General features: G+C 44.8%; 1 protein-coding gene across 7 annotated transcripts in view; it reads right to left on the reverse strand.

Annotated features, from left to right (window-relative positions):
- UTRN (utrophin) overlaps positions 1-23,919 on the reverse strand; it is a 1,374,288-nt gene that overhangs the window by 494,982 nt on the left and 855,387 nt on the right. For all 7 annotated transcript variants that reach the window (XM_069235249.1, XM_069235248.1, XM_069235247.1 and 4 more), the window contains one exon: positions 17,058-17,230. In XM_069235249.1, coding sequence (XP_069091350.1) covers positions 17,058-17,230 — 173 coding nt within the window. The remainder of the gene's footprint in view (positions 1-17,057; positions 17,231-23,919) is intronic.

The following is a 23,919-nucleotide window of genomic DNA, read 5'->3' on the forward strand; positions in this document are numbered from 1 at the left end:
GGAGGTTAGTTCTGAATGCCACCAAAGGCAGCTTAAGGTCCAGGACATTGGCTGCTCTTAGCACCACCATTGAATACAAAGCTCCCTCCTCCATAGCTATGGAAGGGAGAGAGGACATGCCAGTATCTAGGGAGGTATCCGGTCCACTGGCTTCACCCAGGCCCCTGCGCCAGTCCATGGGGTCTTGGAGCTGGTATTCTAAAGGGCCCAGCGACCCCTCCCCTTGCTCACCGTAACCTAGCCCATAGTAATAATGCACAGGATCTGACAGAGGGCACGGCCTCATCCGGAGCCATATTTGGCATAATATGATGCCCATTTGGCTCCGTGCTAGACTAGGCAATGAGGATTGGGGCAGCGCCACCCAGGGTTACGGGCAGACCCGGGAGTGTTGGGGCCGGCGCAGAGGAAGGTCGAGGAGGTACGACCGGTGCCAGTCAAGATTCAGCAAGGGATGCATGGGGAGCCCCTCAGAGCCAAGGCCAAAGCTACCTGCGTGGAACCTGAAGGGGTCTCTTTTGACTCCGTGGGGCCTAAAAGCACACAAGCGGAGTCAATCCGCCCAAAAATGAGGCGCTTGGCCTCATACAACTCCTTGAGTTGGGCAGGGGTCACTCTAGCTTCTGGAAAAAATCTGGGAGGTGTGGAGTCACCCCAGATGCAAGCTCCCCAGAGAAAGGCCTAGATCGAAGACACTCCCTCGTCTCGTTGGCTGATGGACGACGTGAAGTTGGAGATAGATTCGCCTTCGTCTTTAGCCTCCATTTACCCGATCATCCCAAGGACTTGGAGTGGGATGGTGAAAAGAGGGTGCTCTGCAACCGATCCCAAGAGTTTCCTCTCTATCGAGATCGGGACTTACTCGGAGCCAAGTGCCGGGCTGCCATGAGTTTTAAGCACAACTCAAGCAAAGCTTTTGGATTCATGGACCAGTACTTGGAACACGACTTCAGGTCATGGTAGCGCTCCAAGCACCAAAGATGCACGAGATGTGGAGCCATCACGTACATTGCCTGACAGAAATATTCAGAAATGTTTTGACTAAAAGAGACCAGCCAAAAATGATGAGGGATAGCTCGTTCTTCTGATCAGTGCTGGCTCGCACAGCAATAAAAGAACTGACCTCAGCATGCCACGATGGCTCCTATATAGGACCCGTGACGTCATATTCGGCGCGCACAACACCAACGACAGACGCAGAGCCTATCAACACCACCTAACGGTGCACAGAGGTACTGCTCAAGAAAAATATCCAGATCCAGGCTGACTGGGGAAAGTCTAAAGTAAGGAATCTGAAACTAGATGTCTCTATCAGATAATAGATTTATGCCAGGTTTTGTAATTTTTGTATCAACATTACGGAGAGGTAGTCTAGGCCAGTGGTTCTTAACCTGTGGTCCTCCAATCCCCTGAGCATCCGTGACACATTTTCAGGGGTCTGCAGGTCTTGCGTGCCTAGTCTAAGCCCTCCATCAACAATGAAGGCTTGGCTCGGGATTGGCTGGGTAAGGAAAAGATCCTGTGCACTCATGTCACACAAGAACTGTGAAGTAAAGTACAGGCGCAGCAGGGCCAAAATAAAATCCGGCCAATTCCATTCTGCTTTGTGTAAGCTTCAGGGTGATCGGCCTTGTTTAATTATCCTGCCTTGGATCGCACAGAAGTGCTGAAGTAACTGACTTGTGTGTACCACTGAAAATCTAAATAGATTTTGGGCCTAGTTCACGCTGAACACCTAATCCCACTCCCACGGCTGGCCATGCCTCGCCCACTTGCAGGAAAGCTGTGCCTCTTATGTGTTGTTTTGAGGCTGAAAAGTGTGGTCAGAAGGGCAAGCTCAGGGTCTGAACCAAAAGGAAGGCACTTCTTCAACACACATGTTGTGCAATAGTGACCCTCTGGTGGCCTCTTGCTGTAAACAAATAAGTGTTTGGATATGTATGTTAATTGTTGGGGGCTGCTAAAATATTTATCACCAAGAAATGTTTGCGCTAAAGAACGCAAACACGTAACTTAGCTTTGTGTGTACAGAATCAGTAAAGGTGGGAGAGGCACATATAACAGTCTGCATTTGTTGCAAAGTTCCGTTCTGTCCGTGGGTAAACTTTGCGCTGTGTAAAACAGACAAAGTAAAATGTGGATTCTGCCTGTCACCCAAAGTCTTATCTCAATATATTAAGTAAAAAGCAATAACCTTTGATGATAGAGAGAGAATACCACTCAAGTGGCTTAATTGCAATGCGCAAAACTGAAATAAACTGGGATCAATCCCTGCTTGGCCTAATTGTGGGATCATAAGGAAGTACTGTATATCACCGAGGATCCCTTTTGATATTGCGTATGAGCACTCCTTCAAATACTTAAGTTCAGGATCTGTTAGCTACATGTGAACCAATGCTATTTCAGGCTGCAAAACTACTGTTACAGGCTGTTTGTTTTTTATTTTTTAAATAACCCTCTACAATAACCTTTTATTAGTGTATTTATTTATTTAATTTATGTATAGTAATGTTCCTACCGAATGCAGAGAAGGGTGGTGACAATCATTGTTTTATACATACAGCTCTTCATGTGATTCTATGTCTTGCTTTAAAACTGGCACAAAGGTGTCGTTTCAACATATGTGGGCAATTCTTGGTTATAGCTCTGCAATGGGCCAGTAAGAGGATGCTCAGTAAAAATGCACTTGCAGCCAATTTCATTTATGCCGTTTAAGCATGAAAGTCAATTGCACATTCGCATGCTTGTATTGCATTTTAACATATTATAATGTTCACATATAAGACATTGTGATGGGATCATCCCTATGAAACTGTCCAGAAGTCTCCAAAACAGATTAGCATTTTTCAATTTTTTACCCCTGCCTTTGTAGTAATGTAAATGTCCATGTAGGAAAGTAAAGGACTGTTCCTCTCACAACCAATGTCTGTATGGATTGCACTGTCACAAACTGTGTAATTTTTAGGGAAGGTGTACACTGATTGTGGTCATTGCACAGTACAATATAACGCAATATCTGTGCACTGTGGTATAAAAACAATTATCTGTCAAATTAAGTCTGGCATGTCAACTTACATTTTTACCTTATTATATACTTAACTAGGGAACACAAGTTCAGGTCCTACCATAATATGCTAACCTTACTTAATGTAGGCACCTCCACAGATTAAATTAATTATCTTCTGTAATATTTCTGGTGGATATATGCTTCCCGCAGAATTTTCACCATGTTTGCAAACTTTGCGATCTTATCATTCGCACCACTAACTCATTAGGGAAGGAGAAAGGGTGATGAGGAATCCGTGGAAAGAATACGTATCCACCAGAAATATTGTAATTGAAGCTAAACAACTTATAATGAATGATTCTTCCTACATAATTTTCACCTTAAGCATGTGTCCCAAAACAATACCTTCTTACCAGGTGTGATTGAGTAGTGCTGGTTAAACAATGAAATCAAGCAACACAGCCCTGGCAAAATACCCATCAATCCAAGCATAAGATGTGAGTCAGCAATGTTTGGCAAAACATTGTAGGGGTGACTACATGTTCTCAAGGCATATACCAGCCACCAAAATGCCTCTGGAAAGACCTGCGGAAGCAGACATAGCCCTAGTGGACAGGGCATGAATGTCTGAACATGTCTATTTTCTAATAAAGTATAACTGATCTTGAAACTGAGGATGACAAAATGTGACATGATAGATTTTGTCACTGCCTTGCATTCCTTTGCTCCTGTAAAGTCAACAAAGGTCAGGCACTTACTCTGCACTGTCAAGAGTGATCCACTGGCCTGAACACAGCACATCTGGGATCCAGTCTATCAAGCTGCTCCTTAAGTTTGGCAGAATGAGGAGGGAAGAGGAATGGAAAGGTAATGAACTGACATAACAATGAACTGACATAACAATGGCTAATACCACCTTTGTAAGGAAAGCTGGGCATGTTCAAAGGACACAAACTTTGTCTGACCTAGTAAAAAGGTGAAGCATTTTCTTTGGTGAAGCACCAAAAGATCACTTGACACCATCAATGAGGTGTATAAAAACAAGATCTGACACCAGCAAGCCAGCTGGGGTTCAATAAGCACCAATGTTGTCATGTCTGGTGGGAGGGGCCATAGCTAAAGCTGTGTGGGCTCCACCTTACGGCTCTGGAGACCAGTTTTGCAGACCGGTCTGACCCTGGAAGACATATACTTAAGCTGAGAAATCTGCAGGAAGATGTAGCCATCTAAATGCTACCATTTGAAAATAATACCTTCCTGTTCTGTTACAAGAAATTCTGTCCTTTACTTTCTTGTCGGCGATGCTGAATATTGTACAGTTGCATACAATAACAGAAGGATTAGTCAAAAATTGGGCCAAATTGTCAAATAAATAAGTCAGTTTGCATGCATAAATAAAAGGAAGACTCTTTAAATAATATGTTCGTATAAATGGTAATTACATGGATATTTACTTATTCCTAAATAGGGATAACTCTTCTGTTATGTAAAACGTGACTGCAGTTGCAAATGGTGGTTTCAACAGAAATTATTGCACTCATATGTTTTGTTAAATTCAATGAAAAAGTTTCACCAGAGAGAAAAAATATGTAGAACGGTTCTATCCAATATATGGTCTGGCACTTGAGATGTTTAGTAATTTACATCTGAGACGCATGTGGATAATAGTAGAACATAATGTTATGTTCCTGCTCAGTTTATTGTTGGCACACGTTATAATTAGAAATGGCACCGAAAGAAATAGGTTTTCCCCGTTCTCTGCCTAATAAGGAATCTGGATCTTGAAGACTGGCCTAATGCCTTATTAGGAAGAGTAGAAAGCTGTTCACTCTATTCAACTATCCCTCTTGGACTGATCTAGGCTATCAGGTTTGGAGAACCAAACTCAACATATTTCCGGGAGCACAGGGAGCCTTTCCCTACAGATCTGCCTTCTATGAAGCAAGCAGTGCCTGGAAGCCTGTGTGGCTTGGTAATGAAGGCATCCCAAAGAAGACTACAGTGAAAACTTCTGTACAGTTGCAAATATTTTGCCCAATCACAAACAAAATGGCTCGCTTCAACTTTCCAAAATTAATTTGAGAGGTTATTAGAAAATGGCCTAACCAGTGCCACAAGCTGTTCTCGAGCCAAATGTGTAAATATCTGTAAGTTCAGCAGTGCGAGTTTCTACCAGTTTTGTCTGACAACATGGAGTTTGCCGTCACCAGACTTCAAACCTGCATGTAGCTCCAGAAAACGTAGAACAAACTGATTGAAGCCATGCAGAGCACCGGATGACTTCACATTGAGCACTGGCAATCAAGAGAAAGTTTCTACAATCTGCATCTTTTTTTCATCAAATGGTTGCTTCTGTGGAGTATTACAAAAATGGTGAAACCCATTTTCCTCAACAGCCTCATTCTTATCGTTTTCCTTTCTTTGTGCCTATTAGTTAATATATTTCTATGAACCTATTAGGACCTTGTATTCTTACCTTTTACCATAAACCGTACATCCTATCCCGACTACCCCAAGGCTGCTTGGGACACCCTACTATCTTACTAAAGAGCAACAAGGATACATTTGACTAGTCGGCGGCTTGCCTCTGGAGGGTCTCCTGGGGAAGGTTGTTGTAGGTAGGTGCTTATCCCTGCCATGTCTTTGGCTACTCTCCCCCTTAAGCCTGTCTGGGAATGCGACCAAAGTAAATCTAGAAGTTGTGAATGGGAAAACACTACTTAAAAGTAGGATGCTAAGAGTACACACCTCAATATACACAATCTGCGATTTCAATTACTAGCATCCAGTGCTAGTTTGAGTTGGTGGTTGCAGGTGGGGCCTATTGGCACTTATCTTCGGCGTTCGGCACTTTTGTTTTTTAGTCCCACAACTCCCCTTGCGACTCTGATCCAGACTCTGATCCAAAGCAGGTGAGAGAGAAACATAGAAGGGGAAAAGAAAGAGAAAGACCGAAAAAAACAACAACAAAGAAAGAAAATGATGAAAAATAACCTGAAAGTGTTAGATAAAGGGGTAATGCGGGTCTGGTGATGGATGAGAGTCATGAGGTGGAATTAAGACCACGCAGTCTTGGTACGTGGCACCCCTGACATTCGATAGCGCTGCCCCAAGGCTTCCAAGCCAAACTCTGGGCATCTGCACTTCTTCTTTTACAAGATAAGCACTGCTAGCATGCAAAAGAATACAAAGTTCAGTGCACTTACACTCATTTGGTGCCTTCTGACTCCACGCACACATACCTGTCCTATAGGAGCCTTGTCCAAACTGGTGCATACAGTCTCGAAAGAGGCCAGATAAGGATTAAATATTTTACTCTTTAGGAGACTGCCCTTTTCAGCAATGACACTGGCTGAGCATACATAAATTGTAAGTTGTGTGTCAAGTCTATTTATCAGACTGAGATCAGTATTTCACTCATCACCAATAATGGCAAAACTTACTATCCCGCTTTTATGACTGTATCTATACACCGTTATATCTTGCACTTATAACTGCCCTGCAAAATATATAACCAAAAGCCTGTAACCACTTGTGAATGCATTGTACTGAATTTATCGCAGTGCCTATTCTTGTTGTCTGAACAGTTATTTCTCACTGGATTCCGGATCCTGTCTGGAAACATTTATTGCTCTACAACGTTATATCGCATGCTGGTAGGCATACTTACAAAACCATATAAGTAATGCCTACATACGCTATGTGTCTCTTTTTCGGCGTAGAACATCGACCGAGCATACCTTGCCCTCTAAAACCTTTTTTTTGTATTAAATCAAATGTGTAACATTGCCCCCTTTAGGTCACTTTAGTCTCCTTTTTTTTCACATGATTCCAAAAACGGTAAATTAACATTATCGACCCATAACACAATGTGTAGAACCACTGCTCTACAACATCACACTGCATAGTAGCGAAATCCTGACACACAATATTTGGACACTTTTAATGTCTATTGGTCTCAGACTCTGGGTACCACATCGACCGAGCTTATACCGTGTTTCTGGTTATCTGGCCCTGTCTATATAAACAATTAGCAGAATACATTGAGTTGAAATAATGTTTGTGGCTTTGAAACACTTCCTCACCTTGTTATCAGTGACTAGAGAATAAAAGTACCTTGCCAATAGATTTTTCCCCCAGTAAATATTATGTTGCAGTGTTCCTGGTTATAGCGCCCGTGCTTCATATACATCAACGGAGTGTGGTGTCTGATTCTAGGTTATAGGCAAATCACAGGTGTTGGAGGTAAGATACCTTTCACTCAGGCAATAACTAACTTCACGTGTGGCCTGTAACAACATTTAGGTAGCTTTCTCGGGGCCGGCTTCAATGCTACTCTATCTCAAAATACCTATTACAGACTCAATTAGGCTGTAGAAATTGTTGACTGAATTTAAATGGCCGTGGAAGGGGCCTTTGTTTACTCAGTCACCAGTGAGATTTTAGGGTATTTGCGGCAGAATATGTTGGCCCATTGAATGTACACGAGCAATGTGCAATGACAAGGAAGGCAATGGGTTTGGCACAATAGAGAATACGGGTAAACAGACTCACTACTGCATGACCTAACTTCATCCTCGTATTTAAGTAGCCTCTACGACCACTATGGGTGCTATACAGCCTTGGGGCAACGAATTATGGTTTGATTTAGATTTTGGTGGTGTTCCACCCACCAAATTCAAATGTTTTGCGGCTGAGCCAAAGACCGCCACAACCTTTTTTCTTTTTTTTTTTAAAGATGTTACAGCTCTGCAGGTGGTGTCATACCGGCTGATTGCTATTGAAGGAAGACCGTTGCTGGACACAATGGATATCGTCCAATGGCAGTGGCTATGAAATACAGGCAAGTCTCACACAAACACACACACACACACATACTGTACCTTCGCCGTATGTGTCCCCTTCACAACTCAATATACATGCCATAATCCATTGCTATTCCAACACCACACAATCCGTACATGCAGGAAACATACATTGTCATACATCCATGACACAACATACACACATCATTGAAACTGCATCCACACACAACACAACCACAACAACCAACAAAACTACATACACAGCTACACAAACACTCACAAGGCACAACTACACACATCATAACATCCAACACACATCACTCACCTGAATGTAATACACAGCAACACAACACACAACCAACAATACACATCAGACCCACATGCAAGTGACACAACCACATCACCCACTCCAGCTCCCTCAACCACCCAATCGCGTCATGCACATACATACATATACACACTCACATACACTACGGTCAGCACAACATCACAGGTCCAGGTCCTCTTGCAAAGTGCACACATGGACACAGTTGACAAGTGTGAATTTCACATCATTGTGGTGACAGCATTCATTTGGCAGTGAATACTGACACCAAAATGACATTTGTGTGCCATATGTACCTTGTACCAGTGTGTCACCATCCCATGTCTAATACAGTTGTGTTCCCACCATGTGCATGTCACGGTAACTTAAAAAATGACTGTGACATTATATGAATGAAGTGGTCCCGAGCTTATGTGCAGTGCCCACCCCACGTACCCTGGCAATGCGGGCACCCTACATTTGAGTCCGGCAGCAGGAGTGTTATGTTTTCTCCATGGTCTAGTGGCAGCAGCATCAACAGAAGGTCTTGCTCAGTGGAAAATAGAACTGGAATTGAGAAAAAAGGGATTTTACTTCATTTACCCCCCAATCCGCCAACTCCCGTGTGGAGGTCGGACCGCCACAGTTGGCTTGGCGGTAAGGCACATCTAAATCTGCAGGGCAGTAAAGGTGGCTGGAGTTCCTCCGCCAGCCACTATTACCAATGGCGCAGCGATGCGGGTGGAGTTTTAGAGGAGACGGTAGGATGAATGCGGGCTATCGTCTATGCGCCCACCAAAATCTAAATCAGGTGGGCGCACGACCAAGGTGTCGGATGAGTTTTCAGTCAGAAAACTGACAGGGGGACCGTTAACGTCAAGATCTAAATCAGATCCTAATTTGGTTATGAGAAACAATTCAAAGACGTCCATATCACATACCTGACTACGTTGACAAGGAGTAGGATTATCAAAGGCGATGAGGTAAGTTAAAACAGGTGCAAATAAGGATACCAATATGGATGGATTTGACTATCAATTGAACAGCCTTTCTTTTACCTTTGTAGGTGTTGTGGCAGATGGCATTACATGTCTTTAGGAGACCCACGTGGGTCAAGGTGCGGGTTGAAACGTCAACACTATGGAAGGAAGTGTTTCTGACAAAACAAATCAAGATTGTGCTGGACAGTGTAATAACCAATAAGAGGCATCCCTTTCGTTTTAATTGTGCATATGTGCTTTCACATTGTATCTATTAGCACTGCACCGTCTACACCAATTTATAGCACAATACCATTAATTACATAGTTAATATATAAATGTTTGCAATTTCAGAAAATTAAAGCCTGTACATATTTGTGTCTATGTAGACTATTTGCTTGCACATGTACTAGCATTCGAAATAAGACCCACTGAACCTTTGTTCTTGTTGTCTTTGACCACTTTGACCATGTAAAGTACACATGCCATCTCTCTCTCTCTCTCTCTATATATATATATGGAAAATGTCACTTACCCAGCGTACATCTGTTCGTGGCATGAGATGCTGCAGATTCACATGCTGTGCACATCCCGCCATCTAGTGTTGGGCTCAGAGTGTTACAAGTTGTTTTTTCTTCGAAGAAGTCTTTTCGAGTCACAAGATCGAGGGACTCCTCCCCTTTCGGCTCCATTGCGCATGGGTGTCGACTCCATTTTAGATTGTTTTCCCCGCAGAGGGTGAGGTAGGAGTTGTGTATATAGTAATAGTGCCCATGCAATGGAGTAAATATGTATGTACATAATGTGGTTAAAAGTGATATATTTACAAATTTACAAATAATAAAATTCAACCCTTTCGGTGTTCCGAGCTCTCGGTGCCGACTCATTTTGGTGCCGCTCTCTCGGTGGCGAGATTGCTCTGACCCGGTGTTGAGTCTGCTCTGTGCCGGTATCTCGACCGGAGTCGGATGTCTTCGACACATGTGTGCCCTTTTTCGGTTTGATTATTATGGCAGTAATAAACAAATCTTTTCCACTTATTTGCATAGCAATGTCTAGTGGTAGGTTTCCTAGCTTGTTTTATGACCTCCATACATTCCTGTGTAAGGTCTAAGTGTCCGAACTCTAGGACTTCAGGAGCCAGATTGCTAGATTCAGCGATGCTGGATTTGGGTGTCTGATCTGTTGTTTGTGTTGCGTTAACAGATCTGGTATGTTTGGTAGTTTGACATGAGGCACTACTGAGAGGTCTATTAGTGTTGTGTACCAAGGTTGTCTTGCCCATGTTGGCGCTATTAGTATGAGTTTGAGTTTGTTTTGACTCAATTTGTTTACTAGATATAGAAGGAGTGGGAGAGGGGGAAAAGCGTAAGCAAATAGCCCTGACCAGCTCATCCATAACGCATTGCCCTGAGACTGATCTTGTGGGTACCTGGATGCGAAGTTTTGGCATTTTGCGTTTTCCTTTGTTGCAAATAGATCTATTTGTGGTGTTCCCCAACTCTGGAAGTAAGTATTCAGTATTTGGGGGTGAATCTCCCATTCGTGGATCTGTTGGTGATCCCGAGAGAGATTGTCTGCTAACTGATTCTGAATTCCTGGAATAAATTGTGCTATTAGACGAATGTGGTTGTGAATCGCCCAATGCCATATTCTCTGTGCCAGGAGACACAACTGTGTTGAGTGTGTCCCTCCCTGTTTGTTTAGGTAATACATAGTTGTCATGTTGTCTGTTTTGACAAGAATGTGTTTGTGGCTTATTATGGGTTGAAATGCTTTCAGCGCTAGAAATACTGCCAATAGTTCTAAGTGATTTATGTGAAACTGTTTTTGGTGAGTGTCCCATTGTCCTTGGATGCTGTATTGATTGAGGTGTGCTCCCCACCCTATCATGGAGGCATCTGTTGTTATTACATATTGTGGCACTGGGTCATGGAAAGGCCGCCCTTGGTTTAAATTTATACTGTTCCACCATTGAAGCGAGGTGTATGTTTGGCGGTCTACCAACACCAGATCTAGAAGTTGACGCTGTGCCTGTGACCACTGTGATGCTAGGCACTGTTGTAAGGGCCGCATGTGCAACCTTGCGTTTGGGACAATGGCTATGCATGAGGACATCATGCCTAGGAGTTTTAACACCATTTTGACTTGTATTTTTTGTTTTGGATACATGGCCTGTATTATATTGTGAAATGCCTGAACCCTTTGTGGACTTGGAGTGGCAATTCCTTTTGCTGTGTTGATTGTCGCCCCTAAGTATTGCTGTGTTTGACACGGCAGAAGGTGTGACTTTGTGTAGTTGATTGAGAAACCTAGTTTGTGGAGGGTTTCTATGACATACTTTGTGTGTTGTGAACACCTTTTTAGCGTGTTGGTTTTGATTAACCAATCGTCTAGGTACGGGAACACATGTATTTGCTGCCTTCTGATATGTGCAGCTACGACTGCCAGGCACTTTGTAAAAACTCTTGGCGCAGTTGTTATTCCGAATGGCAACACCTTGAATTGGTAATGTATCCCTTGGAATACAAACCTTAAGTACTTTCTGTGTGAAGGATGTATCGGTATATGGAAATATGCATCCTTTAGGTCTAGTGTTGTCATGTAGTCTTGTTGTTTGAGCAGTGGGATTACGTCTTGTAATGTCACCATGTGGAAGTGATCTGATTTGATGTAGGTATTTAATGTTCTGAGATCTAATATAGGTCTCAGACTCTTGTCTTTTTTGGGTATGAGAAAGTACAGAGAGTAAACTCCTGTTCCTTTCTGGTGTTTTGGTACTAATTCTATTGCTTCTTTTAGTAGCAATGCTTGAACTTCTAGTCCTAGAAGATCTATATGTTGTTTTGACATATTGTGTGTTTTCGGTGGGACGTTTGGAGGGAATTTGAGAAATTCTATGCAATAACCATGCTGGATAATTGCCAGTACCCAAGTGTCTGTTGTTATCTCCTCCCAATGTTTGTAAAATTGGCTTAGTCTCCCCCCCACAGGTGTTATGTGTTGGGGATGTGTGACTTGGAAGTCACTGCTTGTTTTGAGGGGTTTTGAGACTTTGGAACTTCCCTCTATTTTTTTGGAATTGTCCCTCTCTATATTGCCCCCGAAAACTCCCCCGCTGATATTGGCTTTGATAAGTGGGCTTTGCTTGTGAGGTTGTGGCCTCTGTAGGTTGACCTCGAAACCCACCCCTAAATTGTGTTTTGCGAAATGTGCCTCTGCTTTGTGGGGAGTAGAGTGCGCCCATGGCTTTTGCCGTATCAGTATCTTTTTTTAGTTTTTCAATAGCAGTGTCGACTTCTGGCCCAAACAACTGCTGTTCATTAAAGGGCATATTCAGCACGGCTTGTTGTATTTCCGGCTTGAATCCTGACGTACGCAACCATGCGTGTCTCCTTATAGTTATTGCAGTATTTACTGTCCTTGCAGCCGTATCTGCTGCATCCATTGCTGACCGTATCTGATTATTGGAGATACTTTGTCCTTCTTCTACCACTTGTTGTGCCCTTTTCTGGAACTCTTTGGGTAAGTGTTCTATGAAATGCTGCATTTCGTCCCAATGAGCTCTATCGTATCTTGCCAAAAGTGCTTGTGAATTGGCAATACGCCATTGGTTTGCTGCTTGTGCTGCACTCCTTTTACCCGCAGCATTTGCGACTCTCCTTGTCTGGAGGTGGTGCATCTCCTGAGGTATGAGAGTTTGCTCTCTTGCGAGCTGCCCCAACAACCACAGAGTCTGGTGTTAATTGCTGCGTAATATAAACAGGGTCTGTTGGCGGTGGCTTGTACTTCTTCTCCACCCTTGGAGTTATGGCTCTGCCTTTTACAGGATCCTGAAATATTTGTTTGGAATGCTTTAGCATTCCCGGGAGCATAGGTAAGCTTTGGTATTGGCTATGAGTGGAGGAGAGTGTATTAAACAAAAAGTCATCCTCAATTGGTTCTGAATGCAAGGTGACGTTATGAAAAGCAGCTGCCCTTGAGACCACCTGCGTGTAGGATGTACTGTCTTCAGGTGGCGACGGCCTCGCAGGGTAACAGTCTGGGCTGTTATCTGATACAGGAGCATCATAAAGGTCCCATGCATCGGGATCATCTTGACTCATTGCAGTATGAGTCGGGGATTGCATCAGTGGTGGAGTGGCTACCGGTGATGTGTGCATTGATGGTGGTGGAGATGGTGGTGGAGTTGTTTGTCTTGCCACCTTTGCCTGTGGCTGCTTGTCCTTTTCTTGAAAGGCAAGTCTTCTTTTCATCTTAATTGGGGGAAGAGTGCTTATCTTCCCTGTGTCTTTTTGAATGTGGAGCCTTCTTTGAGTGTAGTCTGGCTCAACTGATTCAAGTTCTTCCCCGAACTTATGTCCTTGCATCTGGGAGGGCAATCCCCGTTCCTCTGTGTAGGAACCTGTTTTCGGTTCCGAGGCTGGATGTTTCGGAGTTGAAATCTTCTCGGTCGCCTTTTTGGGCTCCGAGGAAACCTTCTTTATTTTCGGCGTCGTGGTGTATCGGTGCCGAACCATTTCGGTGCCACTGTCTCGGTGCCGAGTCTGCTCGGAGCCGCTGTCTCGGGCCCGAGATTGTTGTCTCGACCGAAGTCGGATGACTTCGCCACATGCATGCCCTTTTTCGGTGCCGATGATCGGTCACCTATTTTTCGGGTTAAGCCATGGCCTGTTGGCGGTGGCATCCCCTGGGCTTTTGTTGTCTTCTCGTGAGTTTTATGCTTCGACGTCTTACTCACGGTTTTTGGCGTTTCTTCGGGATCGAGCTCGTCCGAGTCCGATTCATGGATGGAGAAGGTTTCTTCTTCCTCCTCGAAACGCCCTTGTCCTGTCGGCGCCGACGCCATCTGCAGTCTTCTCGCTCTTCGGTCTCTTAGGGGGTCATTCTGACTCCCGCCGGGCGCGGTCACCGCGCGCCCGGCGGGAGCCGCCGAAATACCGTACCGCGGTCGGAAGACCGCGGCGGGTATTTTGAGTTTTCCCCTGGGCTGGCGGGCGGCCTTCAAAAGGCCGCCCGCCAGCCCAGGGGAAAACGACCTTCCCACCATGAAGCCGGCTCGTAATCGAGCCGGCGGAGTGGGAAGGTGCGACGGGTGCTACTGCACCCGTCGCGTATTTCACTGTCTGCTATGCAGACAGTGAAATACTTTGCGGGCCCTCTTACGGGGGCCCCTGCAGTGCCCATGCCATTGGCATGGGCACTGCAGGGGCCCCCAGGGGCCCCGCGACACCCCCTACCGCCATCCTGTTCCTGGCGGGCGAACCGCCAGGAACAGGATGGCGGTAGGGGGTGTCAGAATCCCCAAGGCGGCGCAGCATGCTGCGCCGCCTTGGAGGATTCTGACGGGCAGCGGAAAACCGGCGGGAGACCGCGGTTTTCCTGCACTGACCGCGGCCAAAGCGCCGCGGTCAGAATGCCCTGCGGGTCTAAGACCGCCGGGGTCAGAATCACCCCCTTAATGTTTTCCTCGACCGAAACGCTCAACAGGCTTCACAGGTATCCTCCTTGTGCTCTGGAGACAGACACAAGTTACAGACCAGATGCTGATCTGTATATGGATACTTGTTATGACATTTTGGGCAGAAGCGGAATGGGGTCTGTTCCATCAGCCTTGAAGAGACACGTGGAAGGGCCAACAAGGCCCCGACGGGGGATCGAAAAAACCCCGAAGGGCCACCGGAGCTCTTCCAAAGTCGGTGTCGATCTATTGTAACTAACCCGATACCGAACGCAAACAATACCGATGATTTTTCTGAGATTCTAACTAACTTTCCGACCCGAAACACAGAGCGAAAAGGAACACGTCCGAACCCGATGGCGGAAAAAAAAACAATCTAAGATGGAGTCGACGCCCATGCGCAATGGAGCCGAAATGGGAGGAGTCCCTCGATCTCGTGACTCGAAAAGACTTCTTCGAAGAAAAACAACTTGTAACACTCCGAGCCCAACACCAGATGGCGGGATATGCACAGCATGTGTATCTGCAGCTACACATGCCATCGAACATATATATATATATATATATATATATATATATAATAATAGATAGTGTTGCCAAAAATGAACGAGTCCTTAATCCTTTGCAGAAGCTCAGTAAACTTCTATGCCTTCCGTATAACGAGAACCAGTTCATATTGGTACAGCATTGTATGTGTTGCTTTCCTCAAAGTCTTTTGTTATTTGCAATGTTTACTGGGCGCTGTAAATGCCTCATATTCAAAACACTTCCAACCCCTGAGCAGCTCTCCTTGCTGCAACAGTGATCTGTTGGTAACTTAGCAGTGGACTGAGTTCTCACGTACTTTAGCACCTATCAAAGTACCTAAAATAGCACTGTACTCTATATACCTAAATCCAGCCTGAAAAACTGATCTTCATTTAAAACCTTTGTTGATTACCTCTCCTTTTTCCTCTCAAGTGGCTCTCTCCTTTCCATCCGACTCATGCCTCTTCTCTCTGAGCACATCCTTTTCTAAGTCAATGCAAGTGAACCGTCATCTCCATTAATGTATTTTTGCCTACACTTAATTTCAAAGATCACAACCTCTCCCTAAAACGTAACCAACTTAACACACACTAATCTCTTCTAGTTCATCTTTTAACCCCTCCCCCCCCCACACACACATCTCCGCATTAACTCTCATGTCCCTCTTCCCCAAAAATTATCAAAACTAACTCTGATTACTTTATTCTACCACAAACACTCTGGAGTGAACACACGGAGTGGCCTTCACGACTAATCCCGAAAACCAATTACACTCCACTAACCCAAGGTTCCGCAGCAACGTGCTGCTCGGTGTAAAGCACTTGAACACCTAATCAGGGGTAGTAAATGCTATATAAATGCAAATGCAGTACAATACTGATTTATAGAATCATTCCATGCTGTACCCAGAGCAAAAGAACAATAGACAATGAAGTGTCCAAACACTACATATAACGAATATATCATATAAAAGTAGACTAACATTACATGTGCAGATTGCTCATGCCCCTAATGCAAGATGGAGACCTAGAATCATTCAACTTCAAAGTCATAGTACACAATCTGTTTAATCCCATTCCAAACATACAAAATGTACTCTTATTATAGTGATAACAGATTTAATTACCTAACTTATTCTGAGGCCACATCACACGATTATATTTCTTCCATAACAAATATACAGGACACAAATGTATTTACCAATATCTTGAGTTAATAGCTTGGTGATATTGAATGGCTGTGGCCGTCATACACCAATGTTGGACACTCTTTTGTCTAGAGAAACACAGCCAGAAGACATACATTCATCCTCAACTCTCGCGGGGAGTGACAGCCAAAAACAGGAAAGGGTTCAGAGAATGCTTAGCTCTCAGCCTCTGTTCATACAGGGGCGTAGACCAGACCCCTGAGACCCGACAGTGCAAGGGGGCCCTAGATGCTCAGAGGCCCAATTCAGCCCAAGGTGAATGGATATCTGTGAGATAAGTGAGCCTCAAGAGCCCCTCTTTACATTTTGGGTGGAGGTTCTACAGGGCAACATTTTGTATTATGCCACTGTGTCCACAGTCGGGAAAATGCATCTAAAAGTAATTTTCTACACATTTCAAGATGCCAAGAACAGTGTGTGTACAGGTTTTAAAGAAGGCATTATGAGCTAATCCTCTAAATGCTCACCAGCCTATAATTAAGCATTCAATAATATACACAATTAAAGCTGAACTATATAAATTCGCTGTTTAACATCAATTGTTTTCGTTTTGCTAACCCTTCCCTGTCATCAACAAGGTATGTTATACTCCAGCAAAATGGATGAATATTTTTAAGGCTGTCTCGTGAAACCTTTTTGGTGACCCACAGCAGAGTACAACAAGCTCCATCTCTTTAGCAGACCCAAGGGAACAGTTTTTCCTTCACAAAACCATAAATATCAGCTGAGAGAAAAAGAAGCAGCCTGTAAAGCGCTGTCACTAACCTGATGCTGGCAGACTTGGCCTTCAAGTCATTCCAGCGCAGGTTCATGTCGTCGAGCCGATGCTGCAGCAGCGTAGCCTCCTCAGTGGTCCCCAGGGCTTTCACCATCTTCTGTCTGTTGCCGTCAATGCTCTTGAAGATGTCATTGTGAGCATCAATCTCCGCTTGGATGTCCTAAGTGACAGAAAAAACATTAAAAAGGTCAGTTTTCAAAACTCTTCCGGTGACTCCTCTCGAACTGCTGAACTGTTAATGATCCAGTTTAAAAGAAAAAGTTACTTAACTTTAGTAATGATTTTCGAACTGCGAATTTCTCACATTTTGAAGTACGGCAGGGGCTAGACATGTTTCTGCAATTGCTTCTATGATGGTAGATAGCGCCCTCGCCGTGCCTCTAGAAAAGACAACCTTGAGAATACATAGGCATGATTCCAGCTTGCTGTCAGCTTTTAACGGTAACATCCGTGCCCTCAATCACGGAGAAACAGGAGAATCAGCAATCAGTGTGCTGAATCTAAAATGGACCTTTGAACAATCAGGATTACGCTCCACAGAACGGAGAGGAGGCTGGAGTAATGAGGGATCTGCAATTAGAGTGTCCAATAGAAGGGGCATTACTGAAGAGAAGTAACAAGTGCTTCTGATGGATACTTTTAACAGTACATTCTCACATTTTGAATAAATGCCAAAACAGTACCCCCCTAAAGCGGTGGCTCTGAGAGGTGGACTTCACACCTCAAAATCGCACAGGACCGAATGGGTAAAATGGCCCTTCCTCTGGACCTGAGAGATGATACAATAGTGCCTGGTGAAGGTGAGGATGGACATCCATGAGGCAGTCTGCAGATGTCCAGTATAAAAACGCCCCCAGCCAAAGCTGTAGTGGCTGTCTTGGTGCTGGTGCAATGACTCCAAAAGAGGCTCCTTCTTGTCCAAGGAATAGCACCTCTTAATACAGAGGATGATTCATCTAAATAAGGTTCTCTTCTGAACAGCCATTTCCTTTTTTACAACAGCAAATTTAACTAAGAGTAGGTCTTCCACCCAATACTCCTTGTTGTTATCCATATAAAAACTCTTCATATCTAACAGAGGAAGCTTCTCCTCTTGCTTAGAGGGATGTGGCATGGGGAAGAAAGCAAGGAGTGTGATGAACGTCTCACATGGAAAGGAAATTGTGCCAGAGTCATGAGCACGAAAAAGCAAGGAGTATGATGAACTTCTCACATGGAAAGGAAATAAAATTTCCGGAGATAAAGATGTCAGAGTCATGAGCAGCAACTTGTCAGGGAAGATGTTGATGTTTTGCGGCTGCATTAACCATGCCTACAGCTTAACAATACGGCATGCAGAAGTGATTGTTATGAGGAAAGCAGCCTTAGGCATTCATAGCCTCCAAGAACTATGTATGGGTTCAAAAGAGATGTACATGAAGGACAAAAATAGGTGCCACTGTGTCACACAAAATGAAACTCTTTTAAAAACACGTAAGAACTGATGACCTGAACAAGGAGAGGTGATCAAGCAAGCAGAGAAAGGCCGAAATCGGTGATAAGTCAGGGTACAAAAATACAACATGAGAAAGGTTTGTTTGAAGCAAATCAACCCTGCGGTTTTCGAGCAAGGCCACATACTTTGCCCAGCGACGAGAATAGGTCTATTTGATGGCCAGGCTCTGTGCAGCCAAAATATCAATCCCCAATTTGGTAGGAAGGTCCCAACCACTCAGTTGGATCCACTCAATCTCAATGCATGGTGATGTAAGGTGTGACATCATATTGAACAATCCTGCCCTGCTGTTGGGACAGGTAGAGAGAAAGCCAGATGCAAAGATTCAGCAGTTCAAAGTACCAGACCCTCCAATCCCAGTCATTTTTTATCAGGGTCTGGACCTGGCAGGTCAAGACCTTCTTCAGAAGTCACGGAAGTGGAAGCAGAGGATGAAACACATACATTAGATTGAACACGTCTCCTAAGGAGCCCTGGGACAGAAACTCCACAGCATTAAAAGCACAACATTGAACATCCTTAAGGTTGCTGAAGGATCCGTTCAAGGCTACCTCACTGGACAAATACTCTTTGAAGCACCTCCGGGTACAGGCTTCAATGAAGGTCAGACAAAGGACAAATGCAGTGCACTGAGGAAGCCCAAGTAGACAGAACATCTGAGGAATCTCTTCAGTGTCTAGCTACTGCCATAGCCTCAGCACCTCTTTGCAAAGAACACAGAAAACACTCACTCCACTTTGCTTATTGCAGTTGCAGTGCTACTTGGTGGTCACATTGTCCTTCAAAACCTAAACAGTCTTCTTCTTGATGTAAGGCAGAATGGGCTTCAAGGCCAGTCAGAAGGCCTACAGCTTTAAAGGCTGATACAGCACCTCATTTCATCTGAAATCAGATGCCCCTGATCTCAAGTTCACCCAGGTGACTTCTCCCAACTGAGATTAGACCCACCACACCATTCACCACCGCCAGTTCTGAATAAAAAAAATAAAGATGCTCCACAGCAGTTTAGTTTGGTATCCTTCAACCATCACTCAAGATCTCGGGGTGCCACTTTCAAAATATGGTTGTTTTCCAAGAGGCAACCCAAAGGCTGCAACCACTGAAGGCTAATAATACAGCCAGTATCATCTTAGTTGCCTTATCGACCAAGTGGATTGCCCTCCACAAATTATGATGTGTCTGCTGGCCTTTGAATAATCCTGATTGATCTAGATGTGTCAAGTCGGTCATCAGTTCCTCTAATCTGGAGGCCAGTATCTTTGTATAAAGCTTGGCATCCAAACTGAGCACTGCTATGGAGAAATATGAGCCACAGGAGCAGGTTTTTTTATTTTGATTTATTACCAGGTTTGGGGATGATCAAGACGAGAGACCCGCTCATTGAGGGTGTGATCGCCCCCAAGTGGGCCACGTAATTTGAAAGTGTAACCAGCAGAGGCTTGAGGTTGAAGCAAAATGTTTTGTAAAATAGGGCTGTATATCCATCCGCCCTTGCCAAATTATGGGGCTTCCAAGTCCATGATGGCATCCTAACTTCATCTATGCTAACTGGTGCACTCAGAAACTCATTTTGGGCCTCTGTCACTTCAGGAAGAGCCACACTCTCTAGATAGTGTGTTTGGATCTGGTGAGGCCTGGAGGTGGCAGTGCATAGCCGTCCCAAGGAACTGCTAAAGGTTTGGGCCTTTTTTGAGTCGGAGACCGCGAACTCGCCGTCTTCCCTCATTATATCACCAAGATATTCCTTCTCCCATTTTATTCTGAGTGTTCTTGCTAACTATGACCCTACTTTGGTACCCAGCTCGTAAGATATGCGTTTGAGATGTGGGGAAGTGAATTCTGCCCTGATTGTACAGATTGCATTGTTTTCCTCTGAGTGCTGTCACTTTTAGTTGTAATAGTAATGTTGGTTATTGCTTATGTGCCTATTCGGCTGTGCTTAGCTCTGCCTCAAGTGTTAATCAGTCTTTCGTTCTTTGTTTAGTAAGAGCTGAAATTAGAGCAATGCATTTTCTTCTAGTGAACACCCTGAATGTGTCCCAAGTATTAGAGGGGTCAGTGTCCTGGGGTAAATTCAATTACAAAAGTCCCTGACAGTTTTGCAAAGATCGTCCCTGAGGAGGCGATCCCTGGTCAGGGAGATGGGAAAAGACAGCAACGGGGTTTTTGGTGGCAGGCCACAGTTTATAGTTAAATGTAATCTGGAGTGTGTGCAGTGAGAGTGAGAGTGATAGAAGAGTGAGTAATCCTTAGTTGTGACAAGTAGGGTCCTCCAGGTGTCAGAAAGTCCCATAGTCTGTGTTGGACCTGGCTCTTTATGCAGACTCAGCCCCAAACATTTTGCCTCCTTCCTCCTATTTTTTCTGACCTATTCTAGTTGACTTCATGACTCTGAGCACTTTGTCACTGCTAATCACTGTTAAAGTGTATACACTCTCTGTATAAATTGTGTTAGTGATTGGCTATAATTCTATAATTGGCATATTTAATCTACTACTATGTCCCTAGTAAAGTGTACTAGAGGTGCCCAGGGTCTGTAAATCAAATGCTACCTGCGGGCCAGCAGCACTGGTTGTGCCACCAACAAGAGTAGTTCTGTAAACATGGCTCAAAACTGCCACTGAGGTGTCTGTGTGTGCAGTTTTAACCTGCCAATTCGACTTGGCAACTGCACCCTCTTGCCAGGCCCAAACCGTCTCTTTTTATACACGTAAGGCACCCCTAAGGTGGGCCCTAGGTAGCTCCATGGGCAGGGTGCAGTGTATCTTAAAGGTGGGACATGTACTGATGTGTTTTACATGTCCTAACAGTGAAATACTGCCAAATTCGGGTTTCACTGTTGCAATTTTTTTTATATAACTCTATTTGATTGAGTTTATAATAGAAACAACATAAAGACAAAAACAAAAAACAAAGCAGTGCATATTAATGTGAGATACCCCAATATCTGTTGCTCTCCTGAACGGAGGATGAGGACACAGACAGAGACATGGAGCATATCCAATAATTACTATAGTAGATACCCCCCCACCTCCCCTTCCCGAGAAGCTCCCATGTAACCAATTCGTTCGGATACAACGGTTAGCAGCTTTACCATATCACCACGGTTGGTTGTCACCTGTATGCACAGCATAACATTCCACTGTCAACAATCATCATCAGTGCTCCAATTAGAGCTGAACTCCTCAACCCTTGTGAAGCGTTCTAATAATGTACTCTAAGCCGTTATGTCAGTCAGAGCCCCCTCCTCCCTACATGTCAGTCTCATGTTTTGTTCTTCGGCAACACCCCATTCCTAAACATCACGGGTCCAGCTAGGAAAGGATGGGCCTTGTGTACTCATCCAGCCTATAGCCACCCTTCGCTTAGCCAGCACCAGTGCGAGCTGTGCAAATCTGTATGGGACGCACCTACCCCGTGGTCTCCATAGTATACCTAGGAGACAAGTCAAAGGCATCGCTTCGAGCCTCAAACCTGTGACCCCGTCTATCTTCTGAACCACCACCCACCAAAACTGCTGCACCTCCCTACAGGACCAAGCTAAGTGGAGAAAAGAGGCACCTATCTCCCCACTTCGAGGACACCCAGTCTCTCTTATCAGGTCCATCTTGTTAAGACGAGCAGGCGTAAGATATACACGATGAACAATATTAAAATGCAACAACTTAAATCTGTGGTTACTAGAAACCGTGCGTACCAGAGACAGTGTCATATTCCAGTCCACATCCTCTAGAGGATCCTCCAGATCTCGATCCCAGGCCCTACGTGCTGCACACTCCACCCCAGCACAATCCCCACGCAGCACTCTATAAAACAGGGTAACCAAGTGGGAATCCTCCCCCCAATTTATTAACCCGTTCAAGACCTTTGATGTCAGGGGGCCACCGGGAATCCAGACCAGACTTCTCGAGCCCCACACTCAATCTTGGCATACTGCAAGAACTGACCAGAGCTCAATCCAAATGTATCTCGCGCCTCCTGAAAGGAGATAAACTCCCCGTTAGGGTATAAATCACCCGCCAACAAGCAGGCACCCACTCTCCAAGCATCCATTGACATTAGAGTATCCATATTCCGAAAGGGGGCTAGACTCCAAATCTTTAGTTCCCTATCAAATGGGGCACGTCGAGTACCTTAACAGCCTGCTCCCAGACCCCTGCCGCAGTTTTAACCAAATAGGGGACAGGAGTCTCCGACCGACCGCCCGTCATTAATACATGCACCAATGACTCTCCTCCCAACATGCCCGGGAATAGTCGCTTCTCCCAATTATCCGACTGTGTCATCCATTTTGCAGCATGTTGTAAATGAGCTGCATAATAATAGAGCCTAATATTAGGGAGTGCCAAGCCTCCATCTTCCATATCCCTTTGTTACACGGACAACGCCACCCTGCTATGACAACCAGTCCAGACCAAGGAAATCAACAAACTGTCCAGATGATTGAAAAGCCAAGCTGGCAACGGAAACAGAGAATTCTGCACAAGGTAAAGATACCGTAGCAAGAACACCATCTTGGCCACAGAACGAGACAGAGCGCACCGCGCCATTCACCACCCGCTCAACATTGTGCGTCACATGTGCCGCCATCGTATGAGTGACCCATATGCTCAGATATCTAAAACTTTCGAGCTCCCACCTGAGCACCACCACTGGCAAATCCTCCAGCATAATGATCCTAAAGGAAAGAGGAGCGACTTTTTCCTATTCACCCAGAGACCAGATACAGCCTCAAATTCTTCCAACAACTATAGCAACAAAGGGACCGAAACACTTGGCTCTCAGAGGTATATAAACGCTTCAGCGGCATACAGAGAGACAATATGAGTAACCCGTCCCACCTGACCATCCCAGGAGCCCAATTCCTCACACAGCCAGACTGCCAGCGGTTCCACCCCTAGAGCAAAAAGGAGCGGTGACATTGGGCATTCCTGTCTGGTACCCCTACCAATCGCCCAGGAGTCCGAGAGCTTTCCACTCACCCGAACTCATGCAGTGGGAGCAGTGTACAACAAACAAACCAAAGCTCAAAAATGGGGGCCAAATCCCATTCCCTGCAGGACTGCCAGTAGGTAGTCCCATTCCACCTTATCAAAAGCCTTCTCTAGATCCAGCGATACTAAAACCAATTCATCCACCAACCCGAAGTTTCATGCAGAACGTGTGCTGAACAGCGTAAATTGTAAGTCGTACTACGGCCAGAAATAAATCCACATTGGTCCTCGTGTACCAAACCTCGGATCACTTCACGCAATCGAGCAGCCAAAATGTTGCCCAGAATCTTTACATTTGTATGGAGCATAGTGAGCGGACGATAGGAGGAAGGGTCATCGGAATCCCCACGCTTAAACATT

This window comes from Pleurodeles waltl, chromosome 5 (genome assembly GCF_031143425.1).
Source record: "Pleurodeles waltl isolate 20211129_DDA chromosome 5, aPleWal1.hap1.20221129, whole genome shotgun sequence".
Lineage (NCBI taxonomy): Eukaryota > Metazoa > Chordata > Amphibia > Caudata > Salamandridae > Pleurodeles > Pleurodeles waltl.